General features: G+C 46.6%; 2 protein-coding genes across 7 annotated transcripts in view; one reads left to right on the forward strand and one right to left on the reverse strand.

Moving 5' to 3' along the window:
- Window positions 1-2,820: 2,820 nt before the first annotated feature.
- Window positions 2,821-25,015, reverse strand: FSAF1 (40S small subunit processome assembly factor 1). 3 transcript variants are annotated; one of them, XR_016388016.1, is made up of 9 exons: window positions 24,827-25,015; window positions 22,363-22,706; window positions 13,728-13,790; window positions 8,042-8,098; window positions 6,956-7,051; window positions 6,747-6,833; window positions 6,125-6,177; window positions 4,880-5,091; window positions 2,821-4,742 (listed from the first exon to the last, which is right to left on the reverse strand). XR_016388016.1 is itself a non-coding variant. In XM_089897396.1 (8 exons), the coding sequence occupies exons 1-8, from the start codon at window positions 24,912-24,914 to the stop codon at window positions 4,953-4,955; spliced, it is 927 nt and encodes a 308-aa protein (XP_089753522.1). In that variant the 5' UTR covers window positions 24,915-24,993; the 3' UTR covers window positions 4,790-4,952. The 3 variants fall into 3 exon arrangements, 2 of the variants coding, with proteins under 2 accessions (XP_089753522.1, XP_022408936.1); XM_089897396.1 differs by lacking the exon at window positions 2,821-4,742 and having other exon boundaries at window positions 4,790-5,091; window positions 24,827-24,993; XM_022553228.2 differs by lacking the exons at window positions 2,821-4,742; window positions 13,728-13,790 and having other exon boundaries at window positions 4,790-5,091; window positions 24,827-24,990.
- Window positions 25,007-26,282, forward strand: part of GNPAT (glyceronephosphate O-acyltransferase) — a 30,700-nt gene continuing 29,424 nt past the window's right edge. The window contains exon 1 of one of the 4 annotated variants that reach the window (XM_022553223.3): window positions 25,007-25,279. In XM_022553223.3, the coding sequence (XP_022408931.1) occupies window positions 25,202-25,279 (78 nt within the window). In that variant the 5' untranslated portion in view covers window positions 25,007-25,201. The remainder of the gene's footprint in view (window positions 25,280-26,282) is intronic. The other 3 variants (XR_016388012.1, XR_016388011.1, XM_022553220.3) reach the window with 3 other exon arrangements.

Below are 26,282 nucleotides of genomic sequence, written 5' to 3' on the forward strand. Positions count from 1 at the left end.
TGAGGGTCCAGGCAAACCTCTAAGCCGCGGGAGGCATCGCCTTCTCTCAAAGGGCGCGACTCCCACAGGGCGGGGGCTGCCTGCCCGGGTCCCGGGAGACCCAGGGGACTCTCGGGCCAGCAAGGTGGGCGCTGGTCCCCAGGCCAGGCCCTCAGGAAGCCTCTGAGGAGAGTCCAAGACAGGCTTCGGGTGTGGAAAAGTGACTGCTTGCGGCTGTGGACGCAGGAGCGTGGCGGATGCTTCCTGGGGGAGGCTGCAGCCTGGGGAGGGCCTTTCCGACTCCTCACCTGGTGGCCCGACGGCCCAGACCCCGGGGTTGCTCAGCACCAACAGGAAGTGCAGAGTGAGCAAAGCAGAAAACGTGAAATGCATGATGTAGAATTGCTGCTTTCACACTAAACTGTTGTATCAAGCATGAGAGATGTGTGTTTAACGTTGGCAAAGGAATTTTAAGAGTAACAAAAAGCTTTGTGTCCTTGTTTCGGCTGTCGACAGAACCTCCATCTTCCTGTCTTTCTTTGCCCCGCTTTCTCCCTCCCCCCATCCCTCCCCCACCGCATCCACTTTCTGTTGGGAGCTGTTGGCATTTGGTGGCAGCTCTTGGTCCCGTCGGTGTTCACGTTCCGCTGGAAACACGGAGGAGGGAAGTGGGGGGAAGGTATGCAACTTTTTTCTAATTTTTGTATTGGTATCCCAAGCGTTTGTATTTTTTGAATTGCAGACACTGTGTCTTCTGGTCCTTGGGGGTTGGTTGAACTTCGTGTATTGCCTTTTGGAAAACCTGAGTTTTACCACAGTCTTAAGCAGATTTGAAATAAATTCTTTTGACACTGCCAACAGCTGAAAGACAAGGTATGGTCTGTGATTACTGCTCAGCGGCAAGGTCTGCCTCTCTCCAAAGCGGCCTAAATGCCAGCTGGATGGGGCAGAGACTGTGGGGCGGGGTGGAGGGACCCCAAGGTCAATGTGCTTCTGCGGCGTGCGCCCGGGAAATCGTGAAGTGATCACATTTGACTCTCTTCTATAAGGTACCATCTCAAGCAGTCCATGGAATTCATTTTTGCAAGAGGTAATAAGGCTGGAAATTGATAACAGTTAACATATGGTTAAAGATAAATTCACATATGAAAAATCGATCATGGGCTACAGTGGAAGGTTAGACTTGGGGGAAACGTCCTAAGTGACCTGGGAGCATGAAGGAGACTGACCGGCCCCTTCACCCAGACCGAGCCTGGTGTCTGACTGAAAACTCTGTGCCCCCTTCACTTCCCTCAAATTATGCTCCCCAAGAGCAGCCATCTCCAGCGCCCCCCCCAGCCCAGGACCTGGCCTCAGCCCTCAATCACCTGCCAGACCACCGAGTGGTTCAGCAGGGTCGGGGGCAGTCGCAGACTCTGAGAGCAGCGGGCAGGACGTCCCTTAGAGAGAGCTCTTGGCATCAACACAAAGAGAAGGAAGCAGAATCAGGCCAAGGGAGACTCAGCGAGGGCCTCACACCTCAACTGGAGTCATCCAGAGCTGGGATGACAAGTCCCTCACATCAGGACTTCCCCGGTGGCCCAGTGGCTAGGACTCTGCGCTCCCAATGCAGGGGAGCCCGGTTCAATCCCTGGTCGGGGAACTAGATCCCACAGGCATGCCGCAACTAGGAGTCTGCATGCCGCGACGAAGACCCCGTGCAGCCAAATAAATAAAAACTAAATATTTAAAAATAAGAAAAAATAATACCCTCAGGTCAATTATCGCTGCCTGTGGCCAGCACGGGAAGGGGGCGGGCAGTCCCCGAAAAGCGCTGGCCGCTGAAGGCTGTGTGCTTAGCGCTCTCGGCAGCAGAGGGACCAAGTCCTTATTCCCGACGGGGGATCTGCGAGGGACATCGCAGGGCCCACCGGTCCACCCCCGTGCCACGCATCTGTGCCTCCCTGAGGTTTGGGGAGAAGCTCTTCCAGAGTCCCAGTGAGGGGAGCTGAGCTGAGGAAGGCTCGCTGGGCCTGGCGCTGCCCAGACACTCACCATTAGCGCCCTTTCCTCCTTACCCTAGACTCCCTCCACCGTCACCCAGCACCTGATTCAAACCCTCATCTCCTGCGGGCTGGCGGGTGGGGAGGATCCGAGCCTCAGCTCCCCAGGCCCTTCGCAGTCCAGGGTTCCGGCACTTGTGTGTTTGCCACCCACACTGGGGACAGGGAGTACGAGAGACACCTGGGTGACCACCTGGGCGCAGACAGACCCCTCCCTGGCCCCTGGGTGCCGGCAGCCCCACCGGCTCTTGCTGGTCAGGCTCAATCACCCCTGCGGGGTGGTGTCTCTTCTCATGCAGGCAACAGCCTCGGTTCAGTGGGACACAGCTGTGCTCTCTGCTTCCCTCTTTGCAAAGTAGGGGCGCTAGGTCCACAAGGCCAAGAGTTTTGGGGATGGGAACCTCGAGTTCCCTAAGCGGGTCACCGGGAGCAAGGGCAGGTGGGAGTGTCGCGTGGCACCAGGACCGATCCACGCGATGTGTCCACGACCGGGGAGATGCTCTGCGACGGGGGTAGGGCGGTGAGTATGGAAGAGACCGCGAGGAAGCTCTTACCCAGCGCACCCAGGCCAGGGCTCCTCCCTCTGTGGCTGCTGCCAGACGACCCTTGTCTTCCATGAAGAACCGTTTTCCATTGTCACTTCTCTCTGCTGCTAACCTTGCTGGAAGGAGCCTCACCAACAGGGAGATAAAAGCACAGTCTTATGCGTGATCATCAGTCCTTACCGTGCACGTTGCTTGTAGCCTCTAGACCTCTGAGTGGTTCCAGAGCACCCAGTGGTCACAAAACTGCTCTGTAAGTATTTAAGAAGTGAAACAAAAACAAGGTAAGCAATTTATACTAGGAATTTGCATGCTTTTCCAGAATTGACTAGCCTGGGGCTATGGTTCTGAGTCGGGCCAAGTGCTCAGTTATCTGAGCCACTGAAGCTCATGGGCGGTGAGGTGAGGTGGAGCCACTAGGTTTCCCGGCTCCCTGCAGAGAAAGAGAGGGCGTTAAACTGGGCCGGTGCCCACTCCACTAGGTTATTTCCAGCACCTGACATTTTTCCTAGGGCTTCTGCCATATTTGGGATCTTCTACACCTTCTTAAAAAGTCCCTCTTGGGCTTCCCTGGTGGCGCAGTGGTTAAGAATCCGCCTGCCAATGCAGAGGACACGGGTTCGAGCCCCGGTCCGGGAAGATCCCACATGCCGCGGAGCAACTAGGCCCTGAGCCACAACTACTGAGCCTGCGCGTCTGGAGCCTCTGCTCTGCAACAAGAGAGGCCGCGATAGTGAGAGGCCCGCGTACCACGATGAAGAGGGGCCCCCGCTTGCCACAACTAGAGAAAGCCCTCGCACAGAAACGAAGACCCAACACGGCAAAAATAAATATACATAAATTTAAAAAAAAAGTCCCTCTTAAAAACTGCCAGAATATACACCCTAACGAACACTGCCTTTCAAAGTGAACCTGAAAAATAAAAGTTAGTGTTTTCACTTAATAAAACATTTCCAATCTTGCTTCAATTCAAAGCATATTTTGAACAATGGCAATGCCTTCAGAGTCAATGTATGAGTCGCTTAAGAAAGTCAGCCAGCAGTGAAAAGTACCCCTCTGTTTTCACCAAAACTTTATTATTTGTTAGGCTTGGATCTCAATTTTTGTCACTGAAAACAAAAAAAATTGAAGACCTTTTTTTTTTAAAGTTCCACAAGCTTTGAGAAGTTCCGGACACTTTCAACAAGGGCAATATTATTTTAAAATATATGTATGATTACCCCAGGTGATGACTTAGAAGGAGATAACATTTGCTTAACTCATCTGTTGTGTTATTTAAGAGTCATGGTCATTTTTACCACAAAAGTTGTATTTTATTTATACAAGTTCTTACAAAGTAGAGTTTATACACTTTGGCTGAAAATCGAAAATGCTTTTCCCACAAAACAACTGACAAATGATCACATTCTTAGTTCTTTCATGATATAGTAACATTAAATCATTTTTAGAAAATTAAAAAGCAATTTTAAGCTAATTATTAGCATCTACAAATCCGTAAAATTATGAAATATCTACAAGCAAATGCACAAAACACCAGTGAAAGTGAAACTCGAGTGAACCTCGATGGAGAATATTAAAACATTCTTCTCAATTAGTTTTGAAACAGCAGGGAAGGGGGCAGGGCACAACCTTTGAAAGAATGACATAGCCCGAGGACACGACATAAACCGATTAGAACCAAATGGGTCCAAGATGGCGGACGAGTCGACTTCCACTAGACCTTGAGCCCCAGTATACGCTCACTGTAACACATCAGCAAGCTAAATGACACACCCACAGGCGCCATGACAGTTCCAAGAGCGACCACAAGGGTCAAGAAGAGGGCGGTGGCCCAGTTCCTGGAAATCCCCGCCCCTTCCCCCAAACAGCTGGAATACTCTCACCACTCATTAGACTGTGCAATGACCCACCCCTATTAAAACGGACAACCCCAGACCCTGGTGCCGCTCTCGCCTTCTGAGATGGCCCACGCTGTCTGTGGAGTGTGTGTCTCTGAATAAATCCACTTCTTACCTATCTATCACTTTGTCTCTCGCTGAATTCTTTCTGCGATGAGACATCAAGAACCTGAGCTTCATGAAGTCCTGAGACCAGGTGTGTGACCTCAGCTGGAAGCCTGTGGGTTCAAGTCCCAGTCTGAGTTACACGGTTTCAGTTTTACTTCAGATCCACATTGCAGCTGTGGCCCAACATGGTTATCACCAAAAAAAAAAAAAAATCAGACACTTCAGCAGATAGAAATTTTATTATTTCAATTTGATTTTGTTCCCTAAAATAAAAGAGCAGTCTATGAAATATGAAATAAATAAGAATAACCTGGAAGTCTTGTAGGGGTCCAGTTTCAGTACACTGGCACTTTCCCATTTCTCTCTTTATTTTATAAAGTACTTCATTTAGCCACTCTGGAAGAATTTATTTTTTTGATATCAACTTGGCTCAGAATCAGTGTCCCATTTTTGAATTTTCCAACCTGTCCAATCCGTCCACTTGACAAAATACTGGGAGCCGATTTCTTCTTTTTGGATTTCCTACATTTAAAGTGAGAGGAAGGTACTACAGTTAAGCTTATACAAAAGGATTTCAGCACCACCAACCAGGCCACGGAGGTCTGGCCCTGCAACCTCCTGGCCCCTCCCATGCAAGGCTCCCGCCCCACTGCAGCACCACTAGCTTCCTGCGTCCCTGAACATGCCAACTGCCTGCTGCCCCAGGGCCTTTGCACTGGTTTCTTCCACGTTGAATACTCTGCTACCAGATCTTTCCGGATCTTCCCCACTCAGTTCTCGACTCAGATGTGGCCTCCTTAGAACGACATACCAGCCCACCCTCAGTGACGTTCTCTCACGATGCACTATTTCAACCTCCTCACAAAACCTGCCAGGACCTGACATGCCCTTACTTATCTGTTTAGATGTTTTGGTGTTTCCCTCCCTAAAATATAAGCTCCTCCAGGGCGGGGACTCTCAGTGTGATCATGGCTGTACGCCCAACACGTAGACACCTACGTGCCCGGCGCACAGTGGGCCCTTGACAGACCACACAACCAGAAGAGGTGACCACCTTCCAGTATGTGCAAGCTCACTAGGGGTCCAAGAAAAAGCTCAAGACAAAAGTAGATTTTGAAACAGTAATTTGAGGAGAGAGAAAAAGGTACTTGAACAAAAGCTAAGAAGCAAGCAGAACAGCACAAAATCAATGCTCCATTACTCAAGCCACGGCGCTCTGCCTCGTGAGGTCGCGCAAGTGCAGGCAGCGCAGCCTCTCAGGAGGGGACAGAGGTCTTGTTGGAAATGTCAGCCTCAGCTTTTCCACTAGTCACTGCACATGTCTGGTCTTTGAAAATGGGAGACTGGTTCCTAGTTCAATCCTGAGGGAGCTGTCTGATCTTGGACAATTTACTGAATCCTGTCTCCCCCCTCCAGGGCTTGACTTAGGACCAGGACAGACAGTGCACCACTGTATCAGGCTAGAAACACCACATCAATTTAAGGTATTATGTTCAGAACTAACCAATGGATTTATCCAAATCATTCCACCTGAGTACCTGATGGTATCACTCACCTGTCTTCCTGTCCTTTCCTCTTCTTTTTCTTGAAAATATCTGTGTCCTGGGCCTGATTTCACAATTAAAGAAAACATATGTATCAGTAATGGATAATGGAGATTCCAAAAAAAGGCAAGAGGTTTGTGACCAAAAGCCACAGAGGTATCATTTATTTTTAATATTTTTTTCAAGTAGCATGTTAATTATACAAAGTTTCATCCTAAAACCCTTTCAAGACTGTGAAAGGCCATTCAGAGAAAACAGACAGGAGAAATGTCAAATCTTCCACTTTAGGCGAAAGGGAGGGAGCGTAACATCTATTCCCCTTGTGGTTTTTCAGAAGCCCGTGTGTTCTATACAATGTAAAAGGCAAAAAAAAAAAAAAATGACTGCATATAGGGAAAAGGTCAAAGTAGCTCCCAGTACCTGAACAGGAGTTTGCTATTTCAAAGCAAACCTTTCAGGTGAATAAGTCAGATTATGTGGCTGGTATCACAAAATGTAGCTGACTTGAAGAGAGGGTAAGAACAGTCATCTAACTCTAGATTTGTTGCTGTCTAGACTGCTTTCCAAGCAGCAGGGTCCAGCAAATTGCAACCACCTTTCTGTTCTAGTTTAAGAAAAGGCTATCACACCTACCGTTCTCTTTACTTTTTCCTTCGCAGACTTTTTTTCTTTGATTTGCTCCTGCAAAACCTTGTAATTCACATAACTATTTTTGGGAGGCTGAAATGAGAAAGGACACCAAGCATCATTTCTGACTTTGCCTTTGCCCCCGCCCTGCCCTGCCCGGGGCGCCCCCCTTTGCTGCGCCCCATCTGCGGGTGGGAGGCCGAAGCAGCCCTCACCTTAGCGCCCAGCATAATGGCGCGTCCCTGCTCCAGGACTCTCTCCTTTCCTTTTCCATAACCTGTGATCCCAAACCGGTGCACTTCCAAACGAGCCTGCAGACACAAAGCACAGTCAGGCCCAAATGCCTTCCAGAAACTCCACAGAGGAAACACAGCCCTAGGAGTGCTGCCTGCCAGACACGATGGGCTACCTGCCCAGCACTTTTACGGAGGACCTGCAGGGGCTACACCTGGCAAGAGTGCCGTCACGGTGTGGCTTAAGCAGCTTTGTGGAGTCGCTCACAGAGGTCCATAGCCTCCCCACGCCATTCTCCCACACCGCATGCAGGCGTCGAAGCAAAGACTTATCTCCACACAAATCAGTGACAAAACGAGGGTGACCCGCAGAGCTCTGCCGTACTTTAGGATGTGCCCTAAAACAAGCTACTACCCATAAAGGCAACAACTAAAAGTACCTTCCCAAATACATCTACTCACACGTGGAAACCCTTTATCACAGCAGCTTCAAACACAGGTCCACGTTCTTTCTTTAAAAACATATTGTAGAAGAGAAAATGTCACCAATACCCACTCTTGGCAGCTGAATTACTTCCTGTCTTTTTTCTCACACATTATCTTTAAATTTTTTTTTATTATTATTTATTTATTTATGTATTATTTTGGCTGCGCCAGGTCTTAGTTGCGGCCCGTGGGACCTTCATTGCGGCACGTGGGACTCACTGCAGCACATGGACTCTTAGTTGTGAAATGCATGTGGGATCTAGTTCCCCAACCAGGGATCGAACCCGGGCTCCCTGCATTGGGAGGGTGGAGTCTTAACCACTGGACCACCAGGGAAGTCTCTCTCACACATTTTTAAAACCTAGTTACAACCACAGAACACACACATCCTTGCTTTTCCTACTTACCATTGTATCATTGACACTGTAGTCACAAAACCGACATGTTTTAAACGACTGCACAATGTTCAATCAAGTAAATGTAGTGTGATCTGCTTCACCATTTCCCCAACCATTGGACAACATGTAAACATATGCATTTTTGTTACAAAGCTGAAAAAAATAAGAATTTCAAAGCACGTACCTTTTCTAAGTTAAATTCTTGTACATCCACATCTTTCTCGAGGATACTAGTTTTGGTCTGAAAAGGAAAAGAAAACATTCTTATTAAGGTCATCTGTTCCTTATAACATCCATCACACCAAGAGCATACTCATGTTTTTAAAAGCCTTGAAACTGGCCCAGATGCCTAAATAACAAACAATAATACATGCTTGTTGCACAGAAGCCTAATTAACAGCTAATGGAAGACAAATGGAGAAAATAAATTCAAGGTTTCAAAGTTTAAGAAAAGACTGACGAGAAACTGAAAAAGAAAAGAGAGTAAGAGAGAGACCAATGTCTGTATCTCACACACCAAATGTGGGAAACTCTGTATGGTGGGGGGTTTAGAAAAGGATAACTGAGCAGAATTTTAGAGGGTAAAAAGGTCATATTTAAATAATTCTCAGGAATTCCCTGGCGGTCCAGTGGTTAGGACTTGGCGCTTTCACTGCCGTGGCCCAGGTTCAATCCCTGGTCGGGGAACTAAGATCCCACAAGCCGGGAGGGGGGGGGAAGGAAGGAAGGAAGGAAGGAAGGGAGGGAGGGAGGGAGGGAGGGAGGGAGAGAAAAAGAATTCCCTCTTTTCTTCCCTCCTATCCAGCCATTGGAATGATGGCTAACTCTCTTAAACTCTCTTGAGTTGAAAATTTCTTTCAGGAACATCAGATTTCTAGAAATGATGGAGACTGGGTTTATAATTCCCCACAGAAAATAATGATACTGGAAATGCCATCAAAATATGTGACTCTTTACATCAATATATCCCCTGGCTGTGGTTACCAATCCATAGAATTGACCAGAAGTTTGAGACTTCAAGGAAACTATTGTCAAATCTGGCCAAGGACAGCGGTCTCTACTCAACCTCAGGCCATCCCAGCCGTGCAGCATCTAGAAAAGCAGTCCTGGCCTCTGGCTCAGCGGGGCAGGGTCTGTGCGGAGAGCAACGGGCAGGAGAATAGCTTGTTAAAACCCTTCTGCTTGTAACCTGCCTTCACTGGTCAAGCTCGCTTTAGTTATTTTGTTCTTTCCTTTCCCCTCTCTTTAACTGCATACCTACCCAGCTTCTCGTAGCCCAGTTGTTTTGCAGGAATTTGGAGTCAGCTCCTGCCCCGTGCGAGCTGGCTAAGGCTGGCCGGGTCATCAGCCCTAAAACTAGGTCTGCGCAGGTGTCCGAGGAAGGGCCTTTTGAGGTCAGGGGCCAGAAAGCTCTGATCATGCTGAGCACCTCCATTCTGAACACAGACGCCTGTAACCCAGATACGCCTGCACAAAGCACCGATTACCTCACCTCTTCCCCTTCCTCCAATCACCCTTCCCCACTCCTAAGACCACCGTGCTTATCCCATAAAGACCTCAGCCCCCTCGCTGTTGCGAGGCGGATCTCAGGCTTGTTCTCCTATCTCCTCACTTGGCTGCCTCGTGAATAAACTGTAAACCTCGGCACCTTGGCGTCTGGCTTGCTGCTCGTCGGGCAAATGGACCTGGTTCGGTAACAGATCCTTCTTTATAGAGAAAAATTCTTGGCTAATTATCCTGATGCTGAGTCTATTAGCATGATCCCCACCACTACCTTAACTTTAATTTCTACTTTTAGCTTTAAAACCACTTTAGTACATTATTCACAATGCAGCACCTGCATTTAGAAATAATCAGTGGTCTCCCCTGTCTTCTTTCCCCTACCCTCACTGTGGTAGGGGCACTACTGCCTACAGGCAATACTGGGTCCTCCTCCACTTCTAGGCTCACAGGAGAACTGGGCTTTGCTGCCTACCTGAAGTTTGGCACGGCTACATGACTTGTTTTGGACAAAGTGTGAGCACAGGGAAGCATGCCCCTTCCACATGAAACCTCTAAGAGCCTTCATCGGGACTTCCCTGGTGGCGCAGTGGTTAACAATCTGCCTGCCACTGCAGGGGACACAGGTTCGAGCCCTGGTCCAGGAAGATCCCACATGCTACGGAGCAACTAAGCCCGTGCACCACAACTACTGAGCCTGCGCTCTAGAGCCTGTGAGCCACAACTACTGAAGCCCACGTGCCTAGAGCCCATGCTCCACAACAAGAGAAACCACTGTACTGAGAAGCCCACGCACCGCAACAAAGAGTAGCCCCCGCTCACCGCAACTAGAGAAAGCCCACGCGCATCAACAAAGACCCAACACAGCCAAAAAATAAAAAATAAATTAAAAAAAAAAAAAGGCTTCATCAACTCCCCTTCTCCACCAAATGGTGGAGCCCCTATCACCCTGGGTCCCTAGATTAGGATGGCGTGGATCACAGCCATCTGCCCTGACAATCCTGATGAACACGTAACATGAGAACAAGGTTAACTTTTGCCTTTAAACCACTGAGATGTAGGGACTACTTGTTATGCAACCACTGTCTCACCTGTCTTGACTGATAAAGCCTCACTGTCCTACACACGAGAGAGAGAAACATTTGGAGATTGTGAGAACTTGTCTGTTAGGTAGTGAAGAAGAAAGCAAGCTATAAGAAGCAGACTCAGACTGAGTATCAGACTCAGTGAACTTTCTCATGGGCTGACTTGCTGACCAAAAGTATTTTCTCCTGCACTGGTAAGATTTTTCTTCTATTAGTTACCCTGTCCAAACTTTGTCCAATTAGAGAAGAGTTGGGTAAATAAACATTCTCTTTTTAATTATGCCAGCAGTTCTGGGAATATTGAGAAATTTTTTCATATCTTCTTGAGCGTAAATTATTTCAATTAGATTACTTTCTTCTTAATACCTATCTGACACTGGATGTACTAAAGAGTAGGGGACATGGTACAGCTAAAGGGTGATGGACTTCAGGGCAGCCCTGGGGTAGTGCAGAGATTATGAGGGCAGTAAGAACCTGGGGCAAGGACTTCCCTGACAGTCCAGCAGTTAACACTCCATGCTTCCAACGCAGAGGGCGCAGGCTGGATCCCTGGTCGGGGAACTAAGATCCCATGTGCCATGGGGCGTGGCCAAAAATAAATAAATAAATAATAAAAAATAAAATAAACATTAAAAAACAAAAAGAACCTGGGGCAATAACTTGACAGAATGTCTTTATGTCTAGTGAAGCTTCTGGTGCAGTACACTTGTGTTCCTCAAGAGACAAACAGCCTAACTAACCTACATTCCCTCTCGCTTGTGTAGTAGTTGGGCACACAGCTTTCAAGCCAGAAAGCCTGGGGTCTGAACCCGAGCTCTAGCACTTATTTCACATCCACAGTCCTTTATCTGGAATCCTGAGACAATTCAGATGGTGATACTGTGAATATACTGAATACTGTCCAAGACAGCAACCCGTAATTAAGCACATTCACGTTTCTACAGCAATGCCTATGAATATTCACGCCCAATGGAACCAACAGAAATAACTCTTAAGCCCCACTTCAGTTCAGGTCGGGTTTTACTGCCAAATAAATTTGCGCCAAACTTAAAAAAACAACCTAGCTTGTGCTCTCCAAAGCTCTGGGGTTTTGGAACTGCAGATATGGGATGGTGGGGTACCTGCTTAAATGCAGGCAAATAGCTCAACCTCTCTAGGCATCAACCTCTTCTGCGAAATGAAGACAGGTCACGCTGTGAAGACCTAATGAGATACTGAACTAGTTAATGAATGTAAATAATCACGGTTAGTACACAGTAAGCACTCAGGAAATACTGGTAAATCTTTACTCAGCAATTCCTTACATGTTCAGAAGCAGTGTATGTGTACCTCAGTCCAGGCCACAGGATCCAGGCGTCCCTTCTGACCTACAGTACACTGTTCTATTATTTCTACTATATCTTTCTTGTCTCTTTTCTGTGGAGGCCATAAGGTTCATGAGATGGACCAGTGTTAGGGGTGGAAAAATCACATTGATCAGACACACCTCTGAAGGCCAGACAATACTTGGATCATTTTAAGCTACACGTGACCCTTTCATTTCTTAAGAGCATAGGAATTTTCTTCCTTACAGGCAGCCTTGCACTCATTAAAGAGTGAGTTCATCCACTCAATCCTCAAATCACAAGTCCAGGCCACCCCGTTTTGAACCTGGACCCCTGCAGTAATCGTCACTCGGTCCCCTCATGCCTCTGGCTACTGCTCACCTATAATCCATTTACCACGCAGGGGCCAGAGCCATCTTTTTAAAATATAAATCAGATCACTTCATGCCCTTGCTTAAATTCTTTGGTGGCTTTCCATGTGCTTTAAACTAACTCCAAAGGCCCCATGTCTCCGGGGCCTGGTGCGGGCTGGCCTCAGCCTGTCTCTCCAACAGCCCACATCTTCCCCCCTCCGTCCCCCTCCCCCTTGTCTTCTGGCTCCTGGAACCCGGAAGGCCTCTCTACAGCTCAGGGCATTTGCAAGGCAGCTTCCCTCCGCCTGCATTACTCTGCTCCCTCCTTTCCCAGCATCCTGCAACAGAGCATCAGCCTCAAGTCACCTCCTCCGACACCTCTGACCACTGGCTCTAAAGGAAGTTCTGCCTGTTACTCTCAGGACCCTGTATCTTTCCTTCAGAGGGTTTATAGCTCTTTTTAAGTATATTATTGATATTAATTTATCCAGGGTTTGCCCAACCCACCAGTAAACCATACACTCCATGAGAGCAGAGGACTGTACCTTGTTTACTGTGGGATCTCCTGGGCCTGGCAAAGAGTAAGCACCCAATTATTTGTGGAATAAATGAATGAATAAGATTTCTGGGCAGACTACATCTACAGAGCTTTACAAATGGGACATGATCAGGAAGTTCACTTGTAGGTCAGCTATCTGGAATGGGTAAAATATTAAACAAATGGTGACCAAGTTCCCAGATAAGTCCATTAAAAGGGGTTCTGGTCACCAACTCCGATGCAGGGGGAAGGGTTTCCCACACATGGGAGCAACGGTCCCACACAGTCAGGTGTTCTACAGTTCAGTGCTACTCTGACACTATCTACCAGAGACGGCACAGGTTCCGCAGGTGAAGGGGCTCAGTCCTACGATACCGTCCCCACTTCAGAGGCCAAATGCAAGCCCAGGTTGTTACCTATAGTACTTCTAACAGACCGCCTACAGACCGGAAGTTCTATGACCCCCTCTTTGGGTTCAACTAATTTGCTAGAGTGGATCATAGAACTCAAGAAACCCGTTTACTTCCTAGATCACCAGCTTATTCTAAAAGGACATAACTCAGGGACAACCAGATGGAGGAGACGCAGAGGGCAAGGCTCGTGGGAAGGGGCGAGGAACTTCCACACCCTCTCCAGGCTCCACCACTCTCCCAACCTGGAAGCTCTCCAAACCGAACCCCGTCCTTCTGGAGTCGCAGAGGTTTCATCACACAGGCATAATTGAGTAAATCATTGGCCACTGGCAACTAGCCCTTTTGCCCTCCCCAGAAGTCAGGGCATAGGTTCTCTAATCACAAGGTTGGTTCTCCTGGCAACCAGTCCCCATTCAAGGACGCTTTCCAAGTCATTTCACTAACACAACAAAAGACACCTTTACTGTTCTCATCTCTTAAGAAATTCCAAGGGTTTTAGGAGCTCTGTGCCAGAAACAGGGACAAATATTTAATATTTCTTATTATAAATCGTCATATCACACCCATGAAAATGTTTCAATACACTATGTAGTTTAACCATTGTTTATTACACAAGCCTAAATTCTGGAAAAAGAAGGTCATTTACTTGCCAGTACCTCTTCTGTTCTCGAGAATACTTCAGACAACAGAGGGCAACAGGAACTCACATGGAGACTCGACTAGTGGGGGGAGCCACATAAATGGAGAAATAAAAGGAAAACAGAAATAAAAAGAAAACTTCAAAGATGGCCAGCTGATTGCACGACTGGTCAATGGAGGCTATCATTATTTGATCACGTATTTTTGCGGACCCCATGTCTGTCTGCACTGTCCTACGGTGACTTGTAAGTCTTCAGAGAGCAGGGGCCACATGCACCTGTTCCCATGTTGCACAAACTCTCAGCAGAGCACTATGTGTCTTAATTACTCCAATGGTCTATCCTTTGCCTGGCATGCCCTATACCCAGGATATGCCACAACAACTAGCTCTATATTAATTTGCAGTTATTTATATGTTGCAATGTCAACATTCTAAAGTCTTTTTATGGGCGTATGTGTTTTTACTGTGTTCACATATACTGTCTCCTTAGCCAGACACATTCACATTTTCAGAAGATAAACTTTAAAAAGGAGAAAAGGGTCAAGATGGCGTACTAGGAGGACGCGGGGTTTGTGTCTCCGCACAACTAGGGCACCTACCAGGCACCGGTGGGGGACCACAGACACCTAAGGGGACAGGAGGAACTCCCAGCAACCGGGTAGAACGTGGGGCATGCGGGGAAGTGAAGGGGGAGGAGAAGTGGAGGCGGGACCAGACTCTGGAGGGGCGGCTGGGGGAGGGGAAGGGATCCCACGCCCGGAGTGGGAAAGGGGAGGGACGGTTGGGTGGGCAGAGGATCAAAAGGGAGCGTGGCCAGGTTTCCCCTGTCCACTTGGGCCCCGAGAAGCCAGCTGAGATCCCGGGCCTGATCCTCTGCCCACCGAGGCCCCCTCCAGCCGCGCGGGTCCTGAGGGAGTTGGTGGGGGGTAGGGGGAGCAGAAGCAAAGGCCGGACCTCCAGGACCAGCACCCCTGAGGGGAAGCTGGAGGAGGGAAGGAGTTCACATACCTTCTCCCCTCCCCCCCTCCACGGAGCGCACCCACAGTTAGGGGTTCAGCAGCGACAGGGGAGACCCTCAGGGGAGCGGAGGAACAGAAGGGAGCGCGGCCAGCGCTCTCCCCACTCACTCGGGCGCCAGGGAGCCTGTTGGGCTCCGGGTCCTAAACCCCCGCCCTCCGAGGCTCCCTCGGCAGCACAGAGCCCAAACCCCGCCCCTGCCCCCCACCCGGGGCCCCGCCTCTACACCCACTCCAAGACGCCCTCCAGCTATGCTGAGCCTAAGCGCCACCCACACACCCTCACCGAGGGCCCGACCTCCAAACCCCGGAACTGCACACTCCGGAGGCCCCCTAGGGCCACGCTGCCTCTCCCCCAGCAGAGTTCAGGTGCGAAGCCTGAGGCCCCGCCCCACCCTAAACCCCTTCCCCACCTAAGGTCCACCTCCCACCACCCCTCCCCCCCAAGCTCTGCCCCCCCATAGCCAAGGCCCTTCCCCGGCCTTTCTGTTTTTCCTCTTTGTTTTTTCTTTTTTCTCTTGTGGTTCTGTTTTACCTTGTTGTAGCTGTTTCAATTCTATTTTTATTTTTCCTAATGTATTTTTTATCTTTCTAATTTTATTTTTTATGCTTTGTTATTGTACCACTCCTTTTTTTTTTCTTTTCTTTTGCCGTGCCACACAGCTTGCAGGATCTTGGTTCCCAGGCTGGGGGTCAGGCCTGAGTTCCTGTGGTGGGAGGGCCGAGTCCAAACTGCTGGACTAATGGAGAACCTCAGACCCCAGGGAATATTAATTGGAGTAAAGCCTCCCGGAGACGGGAGGTCCTCGTCTCGGCACCAACCAAGACCCAGCTCTACCCAACTACCTGCAAACTCCAGTGCTGGACGCCTCAGGCAAAACAACCAGTAAGACAGGAACACAGCCCCACCCATCAATAAAAATGAGACAACAAAAACTATGTTACAGATGAAGGCGCAAGGTAAGAACCTACAAGACCAAATAAATGAAGAGGAAATAGGTTACCTATCTGAAAAAGAATACAGAGTAATGATAGTAAAGATGATCCAAAATCTCGGAAACAGAATGGAGAAAATACAAGAAACTTTTAACAAGGACCCAGAAGAACTAAAGAGCAAACAAACAGTGATGAACAGCAAAATAACTGAAATTTAAAATACTCTAGAAGGAATCAATAGCAGAATAACTGAGGCAGAAGAACAGTTAAGTGAGCTGGAAGATAAAATGGTGGAAATAACCGCCATGGAGCAGAACAAAGAAAAAAGAATGAAAAGAATTGAGGACAGTCTCGGAGACTCTGGGACAACGTTAAACACACCAACATTCGCATTACAGGCGTCCCAGAAGAAGAAGAGAAAGAGAAAGGGTCTGAGAAAATATCTGAAGAGATTATAGTCAAAAACTTCCCTAACATGGGAAACGAAATAGTCACCCAAGTCCAGGAAGCACAGAGGGTTGCATACAAGGATAAACCCTAGGAGAAACACACATATTAAGCAAATAAACAAAAATTAAATTCAAAGAAAAAATATTACAGCAGCAACGAAAAGCAACAAATAACATACAAGGGAATCCCCATAAGGTTATCAGCTGATTTCACAGCAGAAACTCTGCAGGCCAGAAGGGGGTGGCAGGATATATTTACAGTGATGAAAGGGAAAAACCTACAACCAAGACTACTCTACCCAGCAAGGATCTCATTCAGATTTCACAGAGAACTCAAAAGCTTTACAAACGAGCAAAAGCTATGAGAATTCAACACCAAACCGGCTTAACAGCAAATGCTAAAGGGACTTCTCTAAGCAGGAAACACAAGAGAAGAAAAAGACCCACAAAAACAAACCCAAATCAATTAAGAAAATGGTCATAGGAACATACATATCGATAATCACCTTGAATGTAAATGGATTAAATGCTCCAACCAAAAGACACAGACTGGCTGAACGGATACAAAAACAAGACCCACATATATGCTGTCTACAAGAAACCCACTTCAGACTTAGGGACACATACAGACTGAAAGTGAGGGGATGGAAAAAGATATTCCATGCAAATGGAAATCACAAGAAAGCTGGAGTAGCAATACTCATATCAGGTAAAATAGACTTTAAAATAAAGACTGTTACAAGAGATAAGGAAGGATACTACATAATGATCAAGGGATCAATGCAAGAAGAAAACATAACAATTATATATATTTATGCACCGAACATAGGAGCACCTCAATACATAAGGTAAATGCTAACAACCATAATAGGAGAAATCAACAGTAACAAAGTAATAGTGGGGAGACTTTAACACCCCACTTACACCAATAGACAGATCATCCAGACAGAAAATAAATAAGGAAACACAAGCTTTAAATGACACAAGAGACCAGATAGACTTAATTGATACTTATAGGATATTCCACCCAAAAGCAGAAGAATACACTTTCTTCTCAAGTGCACACCGAACGTTCTCCAGAATAGATCACATCTTGGGTCACAAATCAAGCCTTGGAAAATTTAAGAAAACTGAAATCATATCAACCATCTTTTCCGACGAACTCTACGAGATCAGAAATCAGTTACAGGAAAAAAACTGTAAAAAACACAAACACATGGAAGCTAAACACTGCGCTGCTAAATAACCAAGAAATCACAGAAGAAATCAAAGGAGAAATTTAAAAATACCTAGAAACAAATGACAATGAGCACACGACGATCCAAAATCTATGGGAGGCAGCAAAAGCAGTTCTAAGAGGGAAGCTTATAGCAATTCAAGCTCACGTCAAGAAACAAGAAAAATCTCAAATAAACAATCTAACCTTACATCTAAAACCCAAAGTTCGTAGAAGGAAAGAAATCATAAAGATCAGAGCAGAAATAAATGAAATAGAAATGAAGAAAATAGCAAAGATCAATGAAACTAAAAGTTGGTTCTTTGAGAAGATAAACAAAATTGATAAACCTTTAGCCAGACTCATCAAGAAAAAAAAGGAAGAGGACTCAAATCAATAAAATTAGAAATGAGAAAGGAGAGATTACAACTGACACCGCAGAACTACAAAGGATCATAAGAGACTACTACAAGCAACTCTATGCCAATAAAATGGACGATCTGGAAGAAATGGACAAATTCTTGGAAGGTACAACTTTCCAAGACTGAACCAGGAAGAATTAGAAAATATAAACAGACCAATGAACAGGTAATGAAATTGAAACTGTAATTAAAAATCTTCCAACAAACAAAAGTCAGGACCAGATGGTTTCACCGGTGAATTGTATCAAACATTTACAGAAGAGTTAACACCTATGCTTCTCAATCTCTTCCAAAAAACTGCAGAGGGAGGAACATTCCCAAACTCGTTCTACAAGGCCACCATCACCCTGATACCAAAACCAGGCAAAGATATCACAAAAAAGAAAATTACAGACCAATATTACTGACGAACATAGATGCAAGAATCCTCAACAAAGTACTAGCAAACAGAATCCAACAACACATTAAAAGGATCATACACCATGATCAAGTGGGATTTATCCCAGGGATGGAAGGATTCTTCAATATACGCAAATCAATCAGTGTGATACAGCATATAACAAACTGAAGAATAAAAACCATATGATCATCTCCATGATGCAAAAAAAGCTTTTGAAAAAATTCAACACCAATTTATGATAAAAAACTCTCCAGAAAATGGGGACAGAGGGAACCTACCTCAACATAATAAAGGCCATATACGACAAACCCACAGCAAACATCATTCTCAATGGTGAAAAACTGAAAGCATTTCCTCTAAGATCAGGAACAAGACAAGGATGTCCACTCTCGCCACTATTATTCAAGATGGTATTGGAAATCCTAGCCATGGCAATCAGAGAAGAAAAAGAAATAAAAAGAATACAAATTGGAAAAGAAGAAGTAAAACTGTCACTGTTTGAAGATGACATGATACTATACATAGAGAATCCTAAAGATGCCACCAAAAAACTACTAGAACAATCAATGAATCTCGTAAGGTTGCAGGATACAAAATTAATGTACAGAAATCTCTTGCATTCCTATACACTAACAACGAAACATGAGAAAGAGAAATTAAGGAAACAATCCCATTTATCATCACAACAAAAAGAATGAAATATCTAAGAATAAACTTACCTAAGGAGGCAAAAGACCTGTACTCAGAAAACTATAAAACAATGATGAAAGAAATCAAAGATGACACAAATAGATGGAGAGATATACCATGCCCCTGGATTGGAAGAATTGAGACTGTGAAAATGACTATACTACCCAAAGCAGTCTACAGGTTCAATGCAATCCCTATCAAATTACCAATGGCATTTTTCACAGAATCACAACAAAAAATTATACAATTTGTGTGGCAACACAAAAGACCCCCAACAGCCAAAGCAATGTTGAGAAAGAAAAACAGAGCTGGAAAAATCAAGCTCCCCAACTTCAGACTATACTACAAAGCTACAGTAATCAAGACAGTATGGTACTGGCACAAAAACAGAAATATAGATCAATGGTACAGGACAGAAGGCCCAGAGATAAACCCACACACCTATGGTCACCTAATCTATGACAAAGGGATATACAATGGAGACAAGACAGTCTCTTCAATAAATGGTGCTGGGAAAACTGAACAACTACATGTAAAAGAATGAAATTAGAACACTCCCTAACACCATACACAAAAATAAACTCAAAATGGATTAAAGACCTAAATGTAAGACTGGACACTATGAAACTCTTAGAGGAAAACATAGGAAACACACTCTTTGACATAAATCACAGCAAGATCTTTTATGACCCACCTCCTAGAGTACTGAAAATAAAAACAAAAATAAGCAAATGGGACCTAATTAAACTTAAAAGCTTTTGCACAGCAAAGGAAACCATAAACAAGATGAAAAGACAACCCATGGAATGGGAGAAAATATTTGCAAATCAAGCAACAGACAAAGGATTAATCTCCAAAATATACAAACAGCTCATGCAGCTCAATATCAAAGAACCCAATCAAAAAATGGGTGGAAGATCTAAATAAACATTTCAGCAAAGAAGACATACAGATGGTCAAGAGGCACATGAAAAGATGCTCAACATCCCTAATTATTAGAGAAATGCAAATCAAAACTACAATGAGGTATCACCTCACACCGGTCAGAAGGACCATCATCAAGAAATATACAAGCAACAAATGCTGGAGAGGGTGTGGAGAAAAGGGAACCCTCTTGCACTGTTGGGAATGTAAATTGATACAGCCACTGTGGAGAACAGTATAGAGGTTCCTTAAGAAACTAAAAATAGAACTAGCATATGACCTAGCAATCCCACTACTGAGAAACCGTAATTCAAAGAGACACATGTAGGGGCTTCCCTGGTGGCGCGGTGGTTGGGAGTCCACCTGCCGATGTGGGCGACAAGGGTTCGTGCCCCGGTCCGGGAAGATCCCACATGCCGCGGCACGGCTGGGCCCGTGAGCCATGGCCGCTGAGCCTGTGCTCCGCAATGGGAGAGGCCACAACAGTGAGAGGCCCGCGTACCGCAAAAAAAAAAAAAAAAAAAAGACACATGTACCCCCATGTTCACTGCAGCACTATTTACAACAGCCAGGACATGGAAACAACCTAAGTGTCCATCGACAGATGAATGGATAAAGAAGATGTGGTACATGTATACAATGGAATATTACTCAGCCATAAAAAGAAATGAAATTGGGTCATTTGTAGAGATGTGTCTGTGGACCTAGTGTCTGTCATACAGAGTGAAGTTAAGTCAGAAAGAGAAAAACAAATACCATATATTAATGCATATATGTGGAATCTAGAAAAATGGTACAGATGAGCCTAGTTGCAGGGCAGGAATAAAAAGGGAGACATAGAGAATGGACATGTGGACATATGGGGGGAAAGAGACGGTGGGACGAATTGGGAGATTAGGTTTGACAATAAATACACTACCACGTGTAAAATAGCTAGCTAGTGGGAACCTGCTCTAAGGCCCTGGGAGCTCAGACCGGTGCTCTGTGATGGCCTAGCGCGGTGGGATGGCTGGGGGGAGGAGGTCCAAGAGGCAGGGGATGTGTGTATGCGTATGGCTGATTCACTTGGCTGAGCAGCAGAAACTAACACAACATTGTAAAGCAATCACACTCCAATTAAAAAAAAAAAAAGAAAGAAAGAAAGAAAAGGGGAGAACCACCAAGGAAGCTAAAAATTTCATCAAGTTGAGGAAGTCCAAAATGTAAAACGAGTTGAGGTTCCTGAGAAAAGCCAACTACAATGAAAAGGGGTTCTTTGGAGCAGAAAGAAGAATAACAGCCTGCTACACATGTTCCATTATTAAGAGACAGGGAGATGCAGACTCATTCAATGCCAACTTTTTTGTCCTTTCTATTAGAAAGAAAACTCTCTATTCCAGAAAGATGAACACGAGTGAGTCTAAGAAGAAACTGAAGACCGACACCTTTGAGGAAACAAGGGAGGGTGCCTAGATGCTTTATGTCAGTTAAATTCTCCAAACACATAATTGTATTGCACAACAGTGCTTTCCAACCTTCTTCACATCATGGCACACAGAGAAAATACTAATATACGTTTGGCTCACTGCGGTACTCTGTGGTAATACCAGTCTTTTTGGAAGCTCCCTGGCTGGCCGGCTTGGGGGCTCTGGCCGCAAGGGCCAAAGGAATCCATTTCTTGGTCTGCCTGTAACAGTTCCCGTTGCCCCAGTATTTGGATACTATAAGAACTGGAAAGCTGACCTAGAATCCTAAAATAAAGGTAGATATGGTTACAGAATGCATTAATAATCTTTGAGAAAGAGATGCTGGTGAGCTTGACATAAAGTACTAACTAAATTCTAGAAAAGATGTGGTAAACACCAGTCACTAGCACGTGTTCATCAAGAATACGCAAGCCTAACTGTCTTTGTAGTGGGTTGAATCGTGGTCTCCAAAAAGAAATGTCCATGCACTAATCCCCAGGAATCTGCAAATGTGACCTTATTTGGAAAAAGCATCTTTGGAGTGTAATTAAGTTAAGGATCTCACGATAAGATCCATCCTAGATTTAGGGTGGCCCTAAATCCAATGACGGGTGTCCTTCTAAGAGAAAGGCAGGAGAGTTGAGACTCAGACACCAGGAAGAAGTCCATGTGAAGACAGAGGAAGAGCCTAGAGCTCTGCAGCCGCCAGAAGCTGGAAGAAGCAAGGAAGGACCCTCCCCCAGCAGAGGGAGCGTGGCCCAGCCAACATGATTTGGACTTCTGGCCTCCAGAACTGTGAAAGAATGCATTTCTGTACAGCAGCCCCAGGAAACTAAGACAATCCTCTTTCTTTTTATGACAGACAAAAGTGTACAGGACATGGGGAAAGCAACAGATATGTGACGTCTGGATTTTTGCAATGAATTGGACAAAAACTTGTGAAAAAAGTTTGGATAAGCACCCATGCCTCTCATAGACTGAATTCTGAGTCAGACTTACAAATTCAGCCTGAGATTGCTGCTCAGCAAAGTCACACTGCTTTCCATCAGAATGTAAGTTCCTTGAGAGAAAGCAGTTTTTGCCTCTTGTTCCCAGGGCCTAGAACAGTGGCAGGACAACATCAGGGTTTTCACTACAAAAGCCAGTTCATTACCTTTGTGTTCTCGTCTTGATCGGGCTTCTGTTTTCTTTTTCTACTTCTGCTGTGAAATTCCACCACTTCTACTGGTTCCCTGTCGTTCCTCAGGGGAGAGGGGGCTACTGCAGAACTAGAGACTACAGGTCCTGAAGGGAAACCACTAGGGGTCACGGCGGGAACACGCTGCAGCTCTTCCTGGAGTTTCTGGAAGAAGCTGGAAGCACTCTTCCTCTGGCCTCTGACAAGAGATCCAGGTTGGAGATCTGGCTCTGCAACCAAGGCCCCTGGGGTCCCCATATCTCTTTTCTTCTCTCTTTTCTTTCTGATCCTTTTCTGCTCTGCTTCATCTTCCGTCTCTCCTGTTTGTTCAAACACAAAAGGAAAAATAAACATTTTGTGTTTTAGCTATCACTAATACCAAATCACGCGAATGCACGTGTACATGTGCCACAGCTATAAACATGCAGAAATACACACAAAGACAAAAACTATTTTTCTTCCAAGAGGGTCGTATTTGCACAATTTATAGAATCCAAAGTGCACAGTCATCTTTTCCCAGGTAACTATATTTACGTCTTTGACTCTTACTAGAACAATTACTTTAGTCCTCACCTTGGTCCTGACTGTAAGTGTCATCATCGCAATACCCCAGAAACTGGTAATCCCCGTTGGCTCACACTTTGTAATAAAAATGTTAGTACATCTGCCACTGCAGCCAGTGTTTCTTTTTTCTTTTTTTGCGGTACGCGGGCCTGTCACTGTTGTGGCCTCTCCCGTTGCGGAGCACAGGCTCTGGACGCGCAGGCTCAGCGGCCATGGCTCACAGGCCCAGCCGCTCCGCGGCATGTGGGATCTTCCCAGACCGGGGCACAAACCCGTGTCCCCTGCGTCGGCAGGCGGACTCTCAACCACTGCGCCACCAGGGAAGCCCCAGTGTTTCTTTTTAACACTTTCTAGGGTTACAGGTGGGGACCACGGTCTTCCTATTTCCTTTCACGGTTATGAATTAAGATGAACCTAAGACAACTGGCTTAATTTGAATGCCTTTATTTTCAACTAAATCTCCACACCTCCCCTTTGTTTCAGCTGCTCAAACTCTGACCAGTCACCTGAAGGTTCTGACAAGAACTCTAGGCCTAACGACTCACCGACAGTATGACTATTACAGAGCTCTCCAAACATTAGCTATTTATGTTTGCTTCTATTTTCTGTCTTTTATTCAGTAAATATGTATTAAGAGTCGACTAACCTTTGGCATTAGGCATATACAAATGAGTAGATACAGCCCATGCCTTCAGAGCTCCAAGCATAATTTCCAGGCTGTGTTAACACGAACTATATTTAGGATTTTGCAGAATAGTCCTTTCCTCTAGGACTTCTCAAGGTCAGAGGCTAAGTCTTCTCTGTCTTCCGACATTCCCAAGGGCACAGAGATGCCCTGTCCACAGTTCAAGTCGATAACAAGTGCAGGGGTTGGAGCCAGAGAGTGTAGGGCTTGGAACCCAAGTTCTGAAAATTACTAACTGGGTGAACTTCAAGTTTTTTAACCTTTAGTGCTTGTTTCTACAATAACGGGATCTGCCTTGTAATAATGGTATTAATGACAACATCTATTTCATAGGATTGTTGTGAAAATTAAACGAGTATATACCTGTAAAGCATGGAGTGTATGGTAAGTTCTCAATATGATTTTAGCTATTATTTTTACTGTGTAATGAGCTTAGAATTTTGAGCAATGGCTCCAAAATAAAATAGCAACATCACGCTACAAATTTAAGAAATACGTTTGGCCTTTAAAGGCACTAATGCCTAACGATTATCTTTGGTGCATGAACAAAGGATGTCATCTTCCCTGGGGCAAATTCTTCAGAGTGTGTGTAACGGTCTCCCTACTGAAGTGCCAGGAGTTGCCAATCTTTAACGATAAGCTCTTTTATCTTCCTCTTCCCCAGTCAAGATAAAGGAAGGAGAACATAAGTCAGCCAACTTAGGGATGACAGGTCATGAAGAGCTTCCTGTGAAACCGCCCCCCGAAGTCCTTGGCAGGGGACACACTGAAGGATGAGATCCCCACATGACAAGATGGTACCAATGCCCGAGAGTCAGGCGGGTCTGGGGGGTGCGTGGGGAAAGGGGGCTTCCCGGAGGAAAGCGATTCGGGGAAAAGGGGTGCTATTTCGAGAGCCCGAGGTCCTGCGAACACCTCCCCGGTAAGTCTGAAAGCCTTGTTGCTTCCGACACGCAAGCCGGTCCCCACCGAGGGACGAGCTAGGAGGTTTAATTCATAAAAAACGCTCAACAGACTCCGGTCGCGGGGGAGGGTGATCTCCGACAGAAGCGAGTGGGGGACCCACTGTCAGAACCGGGTCGGACGAGCTGAGAGGTGCTCGACGTTCAAGAACCTTTAGCCGCGGAGGCCGGCCCAGTTCCGGGCTGCTCAAGTCCGCTCTCCACGTGGGCTCCGAAGGCCCGTACTCACCAAAGTCGTAGAGGTTCTGGAGCAGAACGTCCAGAAGGGCCTGAGAACCGGGAGGCGCGGAGGCGGCTAGCGCTGGCTCCTGCGCCATCGTGGAGCCCGTCCGGTCGTGGCGGGACAGCGAAAAGCGCGCGGGACTCCGGAGGCCCGGCGCCCGCTTCCGGGTTCCGATATGCTGCGCACGCGCGCGCTGCAGGTCCCCGCGCGGCTTCCGTCCTGGTTAAGATGGCGACGCCCGGGGTCCTGCGGAGGGGCCGCAGAGGGTGCTGCCGCCCTAGGCGAGGTCGGGCCGCCCCGCGCGGAAGAACCGCCCCCAGCAGCACCCCAACCACCGCTTAGCTAAGAATTCCAGGCCACGCCCGGGACAGCGGCCGCAGCATGGATTCTTCCAGTTCGTCTAGCTCTTGCTTCTCCGTCGGCTCCACCAGTCCCGGCGCTGTCGTGCTCCTCTACTCGGTATGCGCCCGGGGGAGCGAGGCCGGGGCGGGGCCGCGGGAGAGGACCCCCTTCTCCTGGTCCCGGCTTCCTCCGGGCCGCGACCCAGGGCCCAGAAGAGTGGGTCCGAGCCTCCTCCCCACCCCCGCAGGAGGGATTAGGTGCTTGATTTGGTTTCTAGGGCAACGGTGTATAGCTGCGTGTGGGAATGTCCGTGTGCTTTTAGAAGTTTCTCCTGGTGATGGTTCCGCTGGTTCCCTCCCGCTCGCTCCTTCCCTTCCCCTCCACCAGGCGTTGGGCCTTCAGAACGCCCCTGACACGGGAACGAGGCGGGGAGAATTGGAGTCTCTCCATCTCTTGCGAGGCGTGTCGGGCTACCTTTCGGTCGAACCCGAGGAACCTGCGGGTCTGACTCAGCTTGATGTAGCCCGTGGCTCCCCACCCCGCTCTTTTGCAGCTGTGATATTCCCGAGAAAAAAAGTATTTGGCTTGTCTGTGGGCATTGAGTTTCTAAGACTTTACGTTTTTCATCTAAGAAGATTTGGAGTTCCGGAAATTTGTATTGTGTTTCTGTCCTCTGCCCATCATTGTACTTTTTCCACAAGTCATTTTGGAAGAGAGCTAATGCCCCCCGGCCTCTCTCCAGTTCACCCCCCAACCGCCTCTTCTGATTTTAACCGGTCTTTTTGGCCGACGGAATGTTGGTCACTCAGAATTGTCATGAAGAAATTACGAGGTGGAAGCTTTGTAGCTCTCAGTATTTCACAACCCTGGGGCAATTGACTTTTTTTTTTTTTTAAACCAAATTAAGTTTTATCCACCTTAGGAGGAAATAAAAGAATGCATTTTAAAGTCATGTTACCAGTGTTCTGGCTTAAATATACTGTTAATTTATGTAGGAGGGTCATAACAGGGAAACACAAGAGCAAGATAAACAAAAAGTTCAGTTTCAGAAAAGAATGTATATACCTATGGCTACCTTCAAATTGGGAGACCAGTGGAGCATGGGGAAACTTCTGTTCCC

Source organism: Delphinapterus leucas, chromosome 16 (assembly GCF_059928025.1).
Source record: "Delphinapterus leucas isolate spDelLeu-1000000601 "Yukka" chromosome 16, BTC_Dleu_Yukka2, whole genome shotgun sequence".
Taxonomy (NCBI): domain Eukaryota; kingdom Metazoa; phylum Chordata; class Mammalia; order Artiodactyla; family Monodontidae; genus Delphinapterus; species Delphinapterus leucas.